The sequence below is a fragment of the Dufourea novaeangliae genome, unplaced genomic scaffold (assembly GCF_001272555.1).
Source record: "Dufourea novaeangliae isolate 0120121106 unplaced genomic scaffold, ASM127255v1 scaffold28, whole genome shotgun sequence".
Classification (NCBI taxonomy): domain Eukaryota; kingdom Metazoa; phylum Arthropoda; class Insecta; order Hymenoptera; family Halictidae; genus Dufourea; species Dufourea novaeangliae.
Window position 1 is genome coordinate 381,442 of NW_015373917.1, and position 14,435 is coordinate 395,876.

At 39.1% G+C, this 14,435-nt stretch overlaps 1 protein-coding gene across 3 annotated transcripts; it reads left to right on the forward strand.

Annotated features, from left to right (window-relative positions):
• Positions 1–257: 257 nt before the first annotated feature.
• On the forward strand, positions 258–14,148 carry LOC107194271 (glycerol-3-phosphate acyltransferase 1, mitochondrial). Of its 3 annotated transcripts, none has more exons than XM_015583868.1 (13): positions 258–358; positions 8,763–8,881; positions 9,260–9,438; positions 11,184–11,339; positions 11,447–11,841; positions 11,949–12,372; positions 12,450–12,621; positions 12,699–12,883; positions 12,955–13,141; positions 13,205–13,428; positions 13,491–13,601; positions 13,683–13,875; positions 13,952–14,148. In XM_015583868.1, the coding sequence occupies exons 2-13, from the start codon at positions 8,773–8,775 to the stop codon at positions 14,137–14,139; spliced, it is 2,523 nt and encodes an 840-aa protein (XP_015439354.1). In that variant the 5' UTR covers positions 258–358; positions 8,763–8,772; the 3' UTR covers positions 14,140–14,148. The 3 variants fall into 3 exon arrangements, with proteins under 3 accessions (XP_015439354.1, XP_015439355.1, XP_015439353.1); XM_015583869.1 differs by lacking the exon at positions 258–358 and adding an exon at positions 2,268–2,319; XM_015583867.1 differs by lacking the exon at positions 258–358 and adding an exon at positions 3,927–4,019.
• Positions 14,149–14,435: the final 287 nt, after the last annotated feature.

The window sequence follows — 14,435 nt, forward strand, 5'->3', positions numbered from 1 at the left end:
TCTTTCAGGTTTTTTGTGTCAGCACGTGTTTTATGTACAAGCGCCGCGCCACGTTATACGCTGTTATACGCAGTTATACGGTAGCATACATGTAAATATCGCTTGTTGAACCTTCGTTTTTATTAAACATTAAAAATAATTTATACGAAAAAACTGTTTTTATTAACCAGTTTATTATACTTATTTCATTAACAATTAAACGTTAATGCTAAATTACAGAATGTTGACTTTCTTAATATGTATTATATGTAAGAACATGAGTGTATTTTGAAGTGTTTATGCAATTACACATATCGCGAGTGGTCAATAATCTATAATCTATGTTAAAACAAACATCGTCTTGAAATATCATCAAGGGGTAAGTTATTATTTACACGTAAATCTAAAATGTATATGTATTGCGAAGGAAGGTTATGTTTTTGTACACTTATCATTCTGATAGCGAAGATAAGCTGAATCAGATTACCTGATTGCAATCAAATATCTTATTAATAAAATTATTCATGGTACAAAGTGTCAGCATTGTCATAATTACTTTATAACTTTATCATTGTACACGCCTGATTTTATCGAACAATACATTTCTTTTGCATTTTTTTGTACACACAGCCTCTATCACATAAGAATGGTTCATCAAATAACAACTATAAATAGAATATGAATGTTATCCGTTTATTAAAGTAGAATAAATCAAATACATTAGCGAAGGTTTAATCAAAATTCTCTTGTACTTTGCATGTCACAAAGTCTTACAGTTTCGCTGTTACGCTATTTTACTGAAGTATTCTAACATCTTCGACATAGATGTATTATTACAGAATTTTTTCTGTTAAGAAAGTGTATTTGACTATTTATGAATGCATATGATAATTCGTGTTTTTTTGTCTAACCAGTGTTACTGACAATTACAGATATACATATTGTTTCGCAGTATAAACAATTTATTTACAATGCTGCACTGAAATTTGGGTAACCGTATCAGTGGACGAAAATTTATATCATGTTAATTCCTGCTTCTTAAAAAGAAACAGCCGCAAGGATCAAAATTTACATAAACGTCCACAATACGATTACAAATCATAATCTACCGATTTACGGGAAAATGTCGATAATAGTAACGTAACAAACGGTATTACTCATTACATCCACCGGTTTCGATTTGTGAAAGTAGCGCGTAAAGAAGAAAGCGTACTTAGTCTCACACGAAATCGTTCTTTCGTCAGTTCTCGGACTACCAATGAATCTTTCCTAGTGCACAGCCTTAGAATCTTAATGCGGTCTTACAAATTGACGCACAATAAAGACCGGCATGAAACGTTAATGGCTTTCAATAGGATTAATTTACGAGTCGCATGGAACCCATGGAACCAACCGGACAACAGGTCATAACCGATTCTGCTGCTCGAGAATGCGGGTCGTGTAGAGTGCATCGTCACGTAAATATACAACGAAGTCGAAAAGGGAATAGTCGGTTTCACGCGCGTTAAAAATTTCCATTTAAAAAGTTCTTTTTCCAGTGTCATCATACACGTAAACATCGAGCCCTTTGTGCAGACGGAATATACAATGTATGTGTAAATAGAGTGAAACTGGCCCGAGACGTTGTAATCGATTATCGGTAGTGCGCGTAAAGGCGTGCAGAAACGTTCAGTTTTTAAAGTACATTGGTATGTGTGTGTAGTAATCAAAGCGTGTTTCTTGATTATGGCGTAACATCGCGAGCAGTGGAAGTATACTTAAGTGGAATTGAAATAATTTTTTTCTTCTTATTTCGTCTTAATAAACAGTACCGTGGAATCTTATTGGTGGATCGAGAGTAACGCCACCACCAGCAGTTATCCCGAGTGCGTTTACCATTGACCCTGTTCTACGCTTTCGCGAGCGGCGAGCATGGCGTGCATCTCAATGCTATTTCCAAACCGTAATCTTATCATCCGTAACCGACACTGATGGACGGCTGCAGTTTTCCATAGAAGAAAAAAAGAGACAAATTTTCATGCTGATTATTCAACGTGCGCCGGTTTGTGAAGGTTGTGTGTTCCGACAGCGTGTACCACGTGCTCCTCGCTGCCTCGGATGCAGTTGTGACTCGACGCTTGTGGTGATCGCATCGGTGCTGAATAAGACCGAAACTGTCCATTTATTCTCGTTAACTCTCATTCCAGTCGTAGACTTCGTTCAAGGTGTTCTGTGAGAAGTCGAATCAACTTTCGTCGGTTTGTTTTTGCTTCGAGAAGAGTGTAATCCTCCCCTATCCTATGGTGCAATTTCAAATTTCGCGGCTGAAATCGACGGAACTGAAACGTCATCGAATATAAGGTATCAATCCTCCTACGTCGAGTCTACTTATAAAGCTGCGTATATTGTTTTTGGATTTTTAATAATCGTTACATTTCAGAAGTGATTATAAACCCTGCTGGTAACAATATTCGACCGGAAAGTTCGGAGACAGTTCACTCCATCGAAAATTAATGGACGGATGAGGACACTGATGATTATAATATATTTTTTTTATTACATCAGTGTCAACGTTTGTTTGATAATAACAAGTTGGATCACATGAATTTCTTATTCTATTTTACGCGTGTGCATTCCATATGGTTTATTCGTTTCGATTCGTTTTAGAACGTTGCGGTCACACGAAAGAAATAAGAAGCTGCGGATGATAGAGAAATGGAGGAGGAAAAAATAACAGAAACATTCGTATGATAAGTCGGCGTATTTTCACTGGTTGTGTCCTTGATGCCAAAGGCTTCGCTTTATCGTGCGACAAGGTCGAGGTGCACGTATTTAAAAATAATACGTTCTTTAGCAAGAAACGCTGTGACGACTCCGTGACCGGAAGTTGATGACGAAAGCCATCATTTGGACCACTGCACAAATTCGCCGATTTCTTGAAACTTTGAAATTCCTGAGGCTGACGAAACTTTACGTGTTCTGAACTTTTCCAAGAAATTTCACGAAATATTAGTTATTGGCTTCTGGATCCGAACGGTGCAACTGATCCAGACACGTTATGTACGTACGGTCGACGGTAGATTATATACTTCCTACCAGGAAGCCTATCGATAGGGTATTTTATCGATGTTTATCAAAGGTAGCTCATTAAGTTTCTATTATAAAATCATAAACATACAGTAGGCAGACTGCGTTGTTTGAATTTGCTAATGAACAAAAAACAGAGACACATCTGCTTTCTTGTAAATACGTCACTGTTCTTGTTTGCTCGTCTGAGCAGGGTAGAAAAACAAATACACCGTGTATACATACAATTCGAGTCTCTTTTCTTCGTATTTGTCATTGGAACGAAACGATTAGAACGCAATTACACGTCCACGATAGGCTTAATTTACGACCCATTTACCGTCGACCGTATACCTACTTACACGAGTGTTCCCTCGGTTGCACCCCCCGGGGGGTTGGGTTAGGTTAGGTCTTCCAATAGCGTTCGATGACCACGAGGCATCCCTGAGTTCCGTGTGGTGTCATAAGCTCCGGTAGTGTCAGTGAACTGTCTCCCTCCGCGGACGAATATTGTTGCCGGTTACTTAACGCGCGTGTTGCCAGTAGAAAGTCGGCGATATTGCCCCGACAGGCCTTTCAATTACACCGTGTGTTATATTTCCAAAGGTTCGACGAAAGTCGACGGTGTGCCCCAAGCGTGCGCGCGCGCGCGCGTGCGTGTGCTCTCGGTGCGCCGGTGACGATAACGTGTGCGGGTCTCTCCACGGCCCCCGAGCTCATCGGATCTATGGATCGCCGTCGGATCGAGGTGGTTTCTCTCACGGCGTGCGAGGCGCGGATCAAAGTTTACGCGATTGTCAACGTCCCCGATCAAACGGAGTCGAGATAAACGGCGATCGAAATCATGGAAACGAGCAATTCCCGTGTTTTTCTTGTCTTTTTCTCCCCTGGTTCGAGCGGTGCCGTCGCGAGAGCCACGAAAAACGCGGAAATATGGACGGTCTCGTTGAGATATTCCTGTTCCTCGGGGTCCTCTTCTACTTCTTCAACTTCAGGTAACGTATAACAGACCATTCTTGGCATGCGTTGCCCGTACACAGTGTACTCGCTGGGGTCCTTACCCCCTCTTTGAATTCGTCAGGTTCTCTTGACTCCGATGGACTTTCTCTGGCAAAAGAGTATAGGTAGTAGTAGGGTTCGTTAACTTTACGACGCGTGTCGTGACGGTGATCGAGCGATCGTTACGAGTCGTTTGTACACACACGCACGTAGTTCATTGCACGCGTAAGGAAGGTTCGGAATGCTTTCGTTGCTTAACCCTTTTGGTACCTTAATTTCTACACGTGTAATGGCACTTTAGTTTTATGAAATAAGTTTATATGGTGGAACATACGTGTACGTTTACTGGATAGGAATGAGAAAATAAAAAGAAACGCGAAAATATCTTCATTTTTAAGCAAAATATGTTGATTTTAACAGATACCTCAAAAATCACATATTTTGCAAGGTACTTTTTGGACGTTATCTGGTAAAATTGTATAAGGTACTATAAGGGTTAACCCCCACGATCCTACGGTGGATCGAGGCACGGTGAAATTATGTTGTAAAGCGAAGCAATTTTATCGGGTTACTGGATCTTAACTATACGGGTAATGCCACAACAATAATACTGATTTGTTCGACCCAAAAACATGGTTTCAAGTACGTCCGTGATTTTCGCGTGCACGATAACCGATCTTTTGGCCTAATTACAGTCGACCGTTTAATATTACTATTACGCAACTACTATCTGTGGTAACGAAAAAGATAACTATGAATCATGTGTTATTCAGGTTGTCTTGTTGATCGTTGGTTTACCATAGGAATACGAAAATTTGCTAATAGGCGAGGGTTGCCGAATTTGGACCATCCCCTAGGTTGGACCACTACTGTGACTTGTTATGTATAAGCAATTAAGTTAGTTAATGCAATCACCAAATATCATACACATACTGTGATGAAAATTGCTTACACATAAAAAGTTACACATAAAAGTGGTCCAAATTCGACGACTTCCTTTAGTTCGATTTCGTTTGGTGATATTCATCGCATCACAGCAGTACCTACTCAGATTTCTTTTTAATAATGAAATATTCACTCGATACACAAGAGTGTATGTTCAATGATCCGTAAAATTTTCGAGTAGTGAATATTTCTAAAACGTAAATATTACGTTATAGTTTAATGTTACGTGAACGACGGAAATGTACCGTGTCGCCACTGATCAATCTAACAATTGTCTCTTTCGCAGAAAAATAATTAAAACGTTCGTTTTCTGGACGATAGAGATCGAGGGTACACTTGGAGAACGCGTTCGTGGTCACGATTAGGCGAGAACAATGGACGGGCATAAAGTTGAGGCCGTGCAAGGCCGCCTTCGCTAATTAATACAGCACTTAAACTTGATACTCGCGGGAACCCGTTTAAAATGTGGAACATCCTCCGATTAAGAGTTACACTCAGAACTCATAAATGAATTAAATTAATTTACTAAACTGAATTTAGTAAACTACTCGTTAAAAATATCGATTCGGGTGGTTAATCCTTTACCAATTGTATTATGCACCGTGTGTCACGTGTTATTCACGTGGAGCTTTTCAACGATAGAGAATATCTGGTCGCCAGTTCGAGATCGTGGAAATGTTCGTTCTGGGGCGGAGAATATCGACAGTTTCAGATAGCCCCTCGAACAAAATACATACATTTCCCCAATAGACCGTGTATAATGATGCAAATGGAAACGAAAAAAGTTGAACTCTTGATATATCTTAGCCTTTTCGATTTCGATTTATTTTTACACGAGGAATCAACCGTTACGGCCCAACCCTGTGTCCAACAGACCGATGAAACGATCCGCACGACCCATTCGAAAGTTACCATTGCAACTTTTTCGATCGGTATTGGTACCGGAAGTCCGAGGTTCTAGGATGGCGCGTTAAACGCGGAAGTGCTCGATTCGAACCGCATGGAATCATCCGAGAATGGAAAGATAAACGGTTCAATGCTTTGTCGCGGCAATTTATTGTACATCAGTTTTGACCTCGATAACCCGACTGCGATGACGATATCGGTAGCACAAGCGTGCGAAACTAAGGAAAAGATAAGAACGTGGATAGAAAAAGGAGAACGAAACTATACGGATATAATTGTGCGATCTTCAGCGAAAGTCTAGATCTGCGCGTGTACACGGAGAATGGCTTTAACCTCTGTCAACTCGACGACTGTCATCTTCTAGTTCCAATAATCTGCGCGTTTCGGAAAACAAACTTGCGACACCCGAAAGAACCGATCGTCGATGCTCGTCGCTCGTTGGTGAACGATTAACCTTTAAAGTGCCAGAATTTTTTTAATAAAAAAAAAAAAAGAGTAGTCTTTTTTGGCCAAAAATTTATGTATATGGTGTAAGAAGTACCAATATCAGTTTTTTTTATAAAATTAAGATATTATCACTTAAAGATATGTTTAAATTTCTGACACCGAATTTTCTGTTGTTTCAAATTTCTTTTCTAGGTAGATTTTGAAATTGTCATTGTTTGCAATGTCGCAAAAGGGATATTCTCGACAGCCTAAAGCTTAAAGGTTAATCCAGCAATTCCTCTCCCTCCTTTGTTCTGATATCATCCCAGCAAGAAACACCAAAACAGATCGACGATTCAACCCATGCAGGTGGTTATTGTCGATTAATCGTCATTATCGTGCCTCCTACTCGAGGCACAAAGGCAATAGCCGTCTCGAATCGGGCCGGTTGTAATCGTTTGACGGTCTGCTCGCCGGAGGAACCGTTCCACACGAGATACTTCTTATCTGGCTGGACTTTGACGATCGTTCTTTGGCTGCCTCTAAAGCCTCTTTCTGCCAAACAGAAAGTACTAAACCCCATCCTGATAATATTGCTGTCGATCCATTTCCCGACCGGTACAACGTCCGTAGTACGAGAAATCGTGATATTGCACGCCAGAAACACATTGTTTTCCTCATTTTTGCGTTTTGCTCTCCTTTGTTCTTATGTGTGTGCGTGTATGTGACCAATGTCACGATTAATTTGTCGATTTCTTCGGGACTCTCTGCACATACTTCTGTCTTCCCAGAGATCAGGCGCAATATTTAATACTCATTTATGTAACCGATACTCGATACGTTCGCGCGCACTTAGACTCCACAGATCGTATGGCCGAGTATCCATTTTCGTGGGAGGTATCGGCTGGATCGCTTCGGTAACTTATTCCTGGCGTTCGATGTTATCCATTCTATGAACAAAAGTGGACTTTGCAGGTTCGCTCTTTTCAAATATCTCAATGTCCTTCGAGTATTCTAAATTGATCCCTATACCCTAAGCACAGAGAGACTCAATTGCATTTTTCCGAATTTTTCAAAATAAAAGAAGGTATAGAGATCAGTTCGTGTCGTTATCCCTTAGATCGAACAAAGGTCCATTTTCCTTGCCATTGCAAACTTACATCATTCGAGTCGCTGTTATCGAAGCGATGTTTAGAAGAAGCGTAGCATACAGGCAATAAGAGTCGGCATAATCTTCGCTGTTTTTTTCTTCACCTGTACGTATCGACTCTGCATTTTACCGCATAATCGTGATATGATTGATCCGGTGGTCGAATCACGATGACAGGATCGATCACGCAATCGGGCATTCTATTCATATTTTGTGTTTCAGTTCCATCGAGGCCTTTTCATGACCTACAGAAACAAATGCGTTCAAGGACCTTGAATGTAGAAGTTGCATTGGCAAACAGTCGGTTGAAAGGTGTCGAAAATTTATACGGTATATATTATAAGGATAAAAATTTATAGGGTATATATTATAAGGGTCAAAGTTTACAACCACTCCCGATACACGAGGACGCCATTATTACGCTGCGTTCCTTTTCCAAGAGGGGGCCGCCTGCGTATTATACGAAACAATGCGAGTTATGTACTACGTCCCCGTAAGCATCAAGGCGAGCCTAACAAAGGGTAACTCCTTGTAATTTCGTGTCCCCTGTCGTATGTACAGTCCGCCTGGCAATCCCACACTGTGTCGCCGACTTTTCCCCGAGAATCAGAAGGAAAGCATCGATGTCACTGAAGCCATCGTTTAACCTTCGAGTATTTTTGTTTATTTATATAATGAAGTATAATATTTGCGTTATATACCATATAATAAAACGAGAATAATAAAAAAAGCAATAGGGACAACACAAGAGGTACTATAGTTTTGATCGGATACGACTCGAACCTTATCGTCAAAGGGTTAATAAATCCAACGATCGAACTCGTCTCTTCGTTCACCAGTTACCGATTAGTTCCTTTTTTTTTTGCTTTATCGGTGGAACGACGTGTTCGCCGCGGAGTGCATCCAACTGAAAGGGGGCGTGGGGGTACAGGTACGAAAAAAGGAAACCGCATCCGCTCCGTCTCGGAATCAGCGCTCGACTGTGTCGCGTACCCCGTTTAAAAGCGTCGGAGATCGAGCGTGAACGAGGCGCACACGATTATCCGCCGCGTGTGTGTACGACGGGTGCATCGCCCGTGAAATTCTCCTCGAATTATACGCCCGTCACTGCCGGTTTGACGATCATAATGGGGAATATCGTTAATGAACGAACGGAAGTCCACGTGTGTGTCCGTTTGGTTTCAATGGACGATCTTTCGGCACGATCCATCGATTACACCCTGGGGAATGGAAAATAATTGAATGATCACACATCTTTGCTTCGAGTATAGAATTAATTTCTAAACAAATACTTAATATTCTTGGATCACAGGACGAACAACATGGTGGACATACTTTCGACCCGTCTCCAAGAGGTCTACGCGAAATGGGAGTCCCGAACGGAAGTGAAGAGAAACTCGGAACCGACCACCACTCGATATTCATTCGGGGGTGAGCTTATACTTCTTTTAAAGTCTGCAACAGAAATTATAATTAATAAATATAATATAATAATATTTATTTATAAATGCGTTATGAACCACTTGGTACAAACGAGCGTAGAGGACAAACGACTTTAGATATATAATAATACGTAAAGATATACCAGAGTTTACAGAAATTTATAGTAACTATACGGAAAGTTTAACGAAATTTACCAAAGGTTCTACAGGACTATATAGAGAATTACAAAAATAAACAGCAAGAAAAAGAAGAAATAAATACAGAAAAAAGAAATAAAGAAATAACTATATTAAATTATTAGAAATTAGATTTGTTAGGAATAATTCCAGCTACATAATTCGACTTACAGAGACGATTGTCTTTCAGAATTACGACGTACCGGGCAACAGCTGCACAGGAAGAAGATACAGGACCGGGAACTGGCGAGAAAGATACGGGACAGCTCTCTGTTCAAGATCAAGGAGTCCGAACCGTTGGCCCCTTTGATCAAGGAGAAACCCTCGTTCTTGCATCCGTGCTGTAACACTTGTACCCCGTGTTCTAGAGTGAGTTTCATGTTATAGTAAGATAGTAATTATTTGAACTTCTTGGAAGATAAATGGTATTGCATGTGTTACTTTTCAATCACGTATTATATCTAGTATTATTTAATGGTAGTAAAAAATAGGAACTCCTAAACTATCGAATGTTAGCGCTGAAAAAAAGGATAATTGAATATATTCTTACGTTTATCTTTGTGTTTTGTTTAACTGTGGTCGATAAAGATTTATAAAAATATTCTCGCAAAATCAACGCTGCAATTTTCGAGAGTTTCGAAGTTTTACAAAGTTTCAGATTCGTGTTTCGAGAACTTGAGTCCAACCCACCCCTGAAACAAATACCATAGCGCCTGGTCGTTTCTATCAAAACCTACTGTAAGAAATGGACTTGGAGAAATCTGTTAATTTCGATCAGATCATAGTGAAAGTATCCACATCGTCACATACTTGATTATCAATTGCATTGCTCCGTTTGCGTTTGTACGCTTTCTGTAAAAGTGTATTTTCACACGTAGTGTGTAAATGGTCGTACGCAGACAGTTTCGAACGCGTCGACATCGCGTGTTCACATTCCTGTAACACTAAAAATATATTTAGCCGAGGTACTTAGTGACCAGTGCGCGCTGAAAATTGTGGATATTGCCACTGGTAAGACGCGGCGCGTGTCTTCGGATGATTCGTACGTATTCGACGTACGTTTTTGCATTCATTCTGAACAGTTACTTGTATATCTTTAATTAACTGACTTTTTCGTGTTGCTAATTGTTACTGTCAACATTTACATTTTTTGTTTAGAATTGTGTTGATATTGTGAATGATTCATATAAACAATTCGACCGTGAAACAATATTGACGGAAATATTCTAAAAGTATTGGAAACGAAAAGTGCATTTCTACGTGTTTCGACAATGGAAGTTTATACTTTTTTAAATACCGTATGAAACTGTTTCCCATTCGATTGCGAGTAGTTTTGAATTTCGAAGCATCGTGCGACGAGCAAATCTCTTTCCGTTACCTAATTAACACACGCCATCTTTCGACGCGTATTTAATTACGTAACTCTGCTCCATCGGATTCTGTCAATTCCTTTGATAACTAGAGTAATAGTTGCTTACCCCGTAATCGCGCACGGTGTGTGTATAAACTGTTTTATTGCATAATATCTTGTTATACATTCATATGTGTATATATATATATACACACTACACCGTATAGGGCTTGAGAGAAAGAACGTGTATTATTTATAACACTGTGATCGGTGTTCATTTTTTCTCTCCATCGATGTGATTACTTATTGAAGACGAAGTGTCTGTGCACCCGTTCTGTGACAGTGTGCCTTCATTGAATGCATAATCTCGGACTATTGACAACGACAATGATAATAAGGGTTGATTGGTGTCACTGTTAAATGTATTCCCTTTATATACTCTGACGTCATGTATCGACAAATGATACACGTAATATCAGTAACGAAAATTTACCCCCAAACACGCGCGGTACGTTGAGAATTATTTGTTGAAAAAAAAAACGAAAAATGTATGAAGAACCCCGTCGATTTTTTTCACGATGGTTCCGTATCACCGTGATACGTGGATACCCAGAGAATGTAAGTCAATTGTAAAAAAAAAGTTTGAACTGTCCGTATATAATACACTTATCTTCCATGGTTCGTCTTTAAGAATTAGATTCAAAATAAGAAGCAAGATAATGCATACGAAATTGTTATTAATTCCATTTGTATGTTGTTGCAGAATTCATTGGTAAATACCATCAACAGACAATACATGCCTTTTGGTTTAAACATCTTAGTAGTTAATCCAGGGACCACGCTGTTCTCCAAAGTGTTCTACTGCATCTCCCACGTTTATAATCGCAGAGAGTATGACTATTCGAAAGTGACGCAGATGGTAAACGTTATTGTGTCTTTCAATTTGTACTTACATATATTTTGTATTTTCTGTAATATTAAGAGTTTCTTCCTTTATGGATTATTATATGGAATTTTCTTCGTCAGGTCCTAAACGACGAAAGGTTACAGGAAGCAATTACCCTGGACGCTTTGGAGACAGTGAACAATGAGGGCGGCAGTGAAAAGAAGGCGTTGGAAAAAGCAAAAGCCCGGGCCAAAATGATTCTGCTTGAGATGGAGAGCAGAATAAGCAATCTTTTACTTAAAATGACCGCATGGGTTCTGTATAAATTACTGCCATGTTTTATACAGTCTGCTATAGTATTACCGTCGCAGATACAGATGCTGAGGAAAGCAAACGAAACCGGTCTTCCGTTAGTGTTTCTTCCGTTGCATCGCAGTCACTTAGATTACATTATGATCAGCTTTACTCTCTTGATGAACGACATTAGAAATCCATTGATCGCAGCCGGGGATAACCTGAAAATCCCATTTCTCGGGTACGTTTCGGTGAACGCAGATTTTGTTGTTATTCTGCGAAGAAAAAAACTGTTTGTTATAAAATACTTTATTATATTTATATTATGTTCAACACTTTTTTAAACAGGTGGATTCTGCAGGGTTTAGGCGCATTTTTTATAAAACGTCGAATGGACCCCGTGCTGGGTCGCAAAGATGTTCTTTATCGTGCTACCCTTCACACGTACATAATGGAGAGCTTACGGGCGGGTCATAATATCGAATTCTTTATAGAGGGTGGACGAACGAGAACCGGTAAACCGTGCATGCCGAAAGGTGGTATTTTGAGTGTCATCATTGACGCGTACATGGACGGAATTGTCGAGGATGCGCTGCTCGTACCTGTTGCAATGAATTATGAGCGTCTTGTGGATGGGAATTTTGTTAGGGAACAGCTGGGTCAACCAAAGAAAATGGAGACATTTAGGTCTACCATGAAAGCTATATGGGAAACTCTGAAGGGCAATTATGGTATCGTCAAAGTTGATTTTTGTCAGCCATTCTCTCTCAAGGTAACCTTAACTGTTCGTAATTATGGTGACATCGTATACGTTTTTCATGTTTTAATTTTGTTTCATTTAAACGATAGGAAATGTTGAACTCGTTTCAAGCCCAACAGAATAAATTAGCTGGCAATAAAATGCCAGCTACCGAGAAAACTTTGAAGTATACAATGTCCAGTTCGTCACTTTATGGTACAGATGTTATTGTGGAAGAATACCGTCAATTAGTGGATAGTATTGCACGACACGTTGTCTATGGTAAGGCAAGAATCAACTTTGGTTGTACTAAGTTTCATTTCGATGAAATGCTATCGATGTGAAAAAATATTCCTTAGATTGTTCTACCTCAACACCGATCATGTCTACGAATGTTGTTGCGTTTTTACTTTTAAATAAATTCCGAGATGGCTGCACTTTGGACAAGTTAGTTGAAGCATTCGACTCGATGAGGCTTGAAATAGAAGCCCATAAAAGGAACATTGCTTTTTGCGGAGAAAGTATTGATATTATCAATCATGCTGTTAGTAAAATAATTACATTGCGAACGCTGTATTACGACGAGAGGATAATATTCTCGCTTACCATTTTCAGCTGGATATTTTAGGGCCAGGCTTAGTGAAGCAGCAAAAACAAGAAATCACAGAAGCGATCGATGGTCAGCCACTGAAATCAGATTTTGTTACCGCAATCCGTCCTGTCTCAATTTTACCAAATGTGATCGAACTGTCGTATTACAGCAATGCAATGCTAACGTGTTATGTCATGGATAGTATAATAGGTAAGGACACGTGTTAACTCTCGAATCACTTGATATCCCTAACGTTGTTCGTCATATTTCCAGTAACAGCTTTATATGCTGAATTGCAGTCACAGATCAACGATCCTGTAGCGATTGCTCAAAACAATATCACTGTATCCAAGGATCTCCTAATACAGTGGTCACTTAAGCTTTGTGATATCCTTAAGTACGAGTTCATTTTTTGTAAACCATGTCAAGAATTAGAATACGTCGTCATAGAAGCTATAGAGAATCTCTCATATACGGATATTATTACATTACAAGAGGTATTGCATACTTGCGTGATTATTCAGTTGATTCGGTATTGTAAGTGTAAATTATTCGGCAGGAATGTTGCTTAGAAGATGAGGCGTGGAGCAGGAGGTACGCACAGAAGTTTGACGATAGTTCAGACGAAGAATACATTAATAAGAATAGGACTAAAAATACTCAGTATAAAGTAAGATATTTTATACAAGGTTAAGTATACGTTTATTTTTTCTTTAACGGCGATCGTAATATCTTGCAATTTTCTTGATAGTTGAGCTTACTACCGGAACACGCGAAACGTATGGAATTTCTTCATACGTTGCTACGGCCATTAGTCGATACTTATACGCTCAGTGCCTTTACTCTTAAAAAATTGGTAGGTCGATCGCTTTCTGAAAGAGATCTAGTTCAGGAAGTTTTAGCCGAACTGAAAACCAGTTTAGATCGGGGTATAGTAAATTATGGTAAGTAATAAGATCCAAATATAATCGATACTATACAATAAAAACGTGAATACAGGATTTATATTTTATAACATAGGAGAAAGTTTGTGTGTTGATCCGATAAAAAACTCCTTAAAACTATTCGAGAAATGGAATGTTTTGGAGTGTCTTCCACAGGAAAACATTAAAATTTTCTATCTGAAAGATGAATATGATAAAGACTCAGCCGTGACGAAGATTTATGAAACAATAGCAGCTTTTAAATGGACCCGAAATGTAAATTAAAGGAGAATACCCGAAACAACTTGTATGGTGTACTATTTTTTTTATATGAAAATTTTGTTATAAAATGTATATAGTGGTTTCAAAACATTAAGTAAGATATATTTTTAAGAAAACCGTCTTTCTATTACGCATTAGAATATGTAAATTGACAAATTTACAAGTTGTTCTGTAGGTAGGTATTAGTGAAAACTTTTAGTCCTAACATTGTACAGTTAAGCATTAGATTTCAGTTATTCATTCTGCTACACGTACAAACTCTTTACATACATGGTTAATGTGATATTACTATACATCAA

What these genes read in the sequence shown, in the direction of transcription:
- LOC107194271 (XM_015583867.1), top strand. Translation starts at nt 3,958, where the DNA reads ATGGACGGTCTCGTTGAGATATTCCTGTTCCTCGGGGTCCTCTTCTAC. An exon ending in GTCAGCCATTCTCTCTCAAG is followed by an intron (nt 12,373 to 12,449) that starts GTAACCTTAACT and finishes TTTAAACGATAG; the next exon opens with GAAATGTTGAACTCGTTTCA. An exon ending in ATATTATTACATTACAAGAG is followed by an intron (nt 13,429 to 13,490) that starts GTATTGCATACT and finishes ATTATTCGGCAG; the next exon opens with GAATGTTGCTTAGAAGATGA.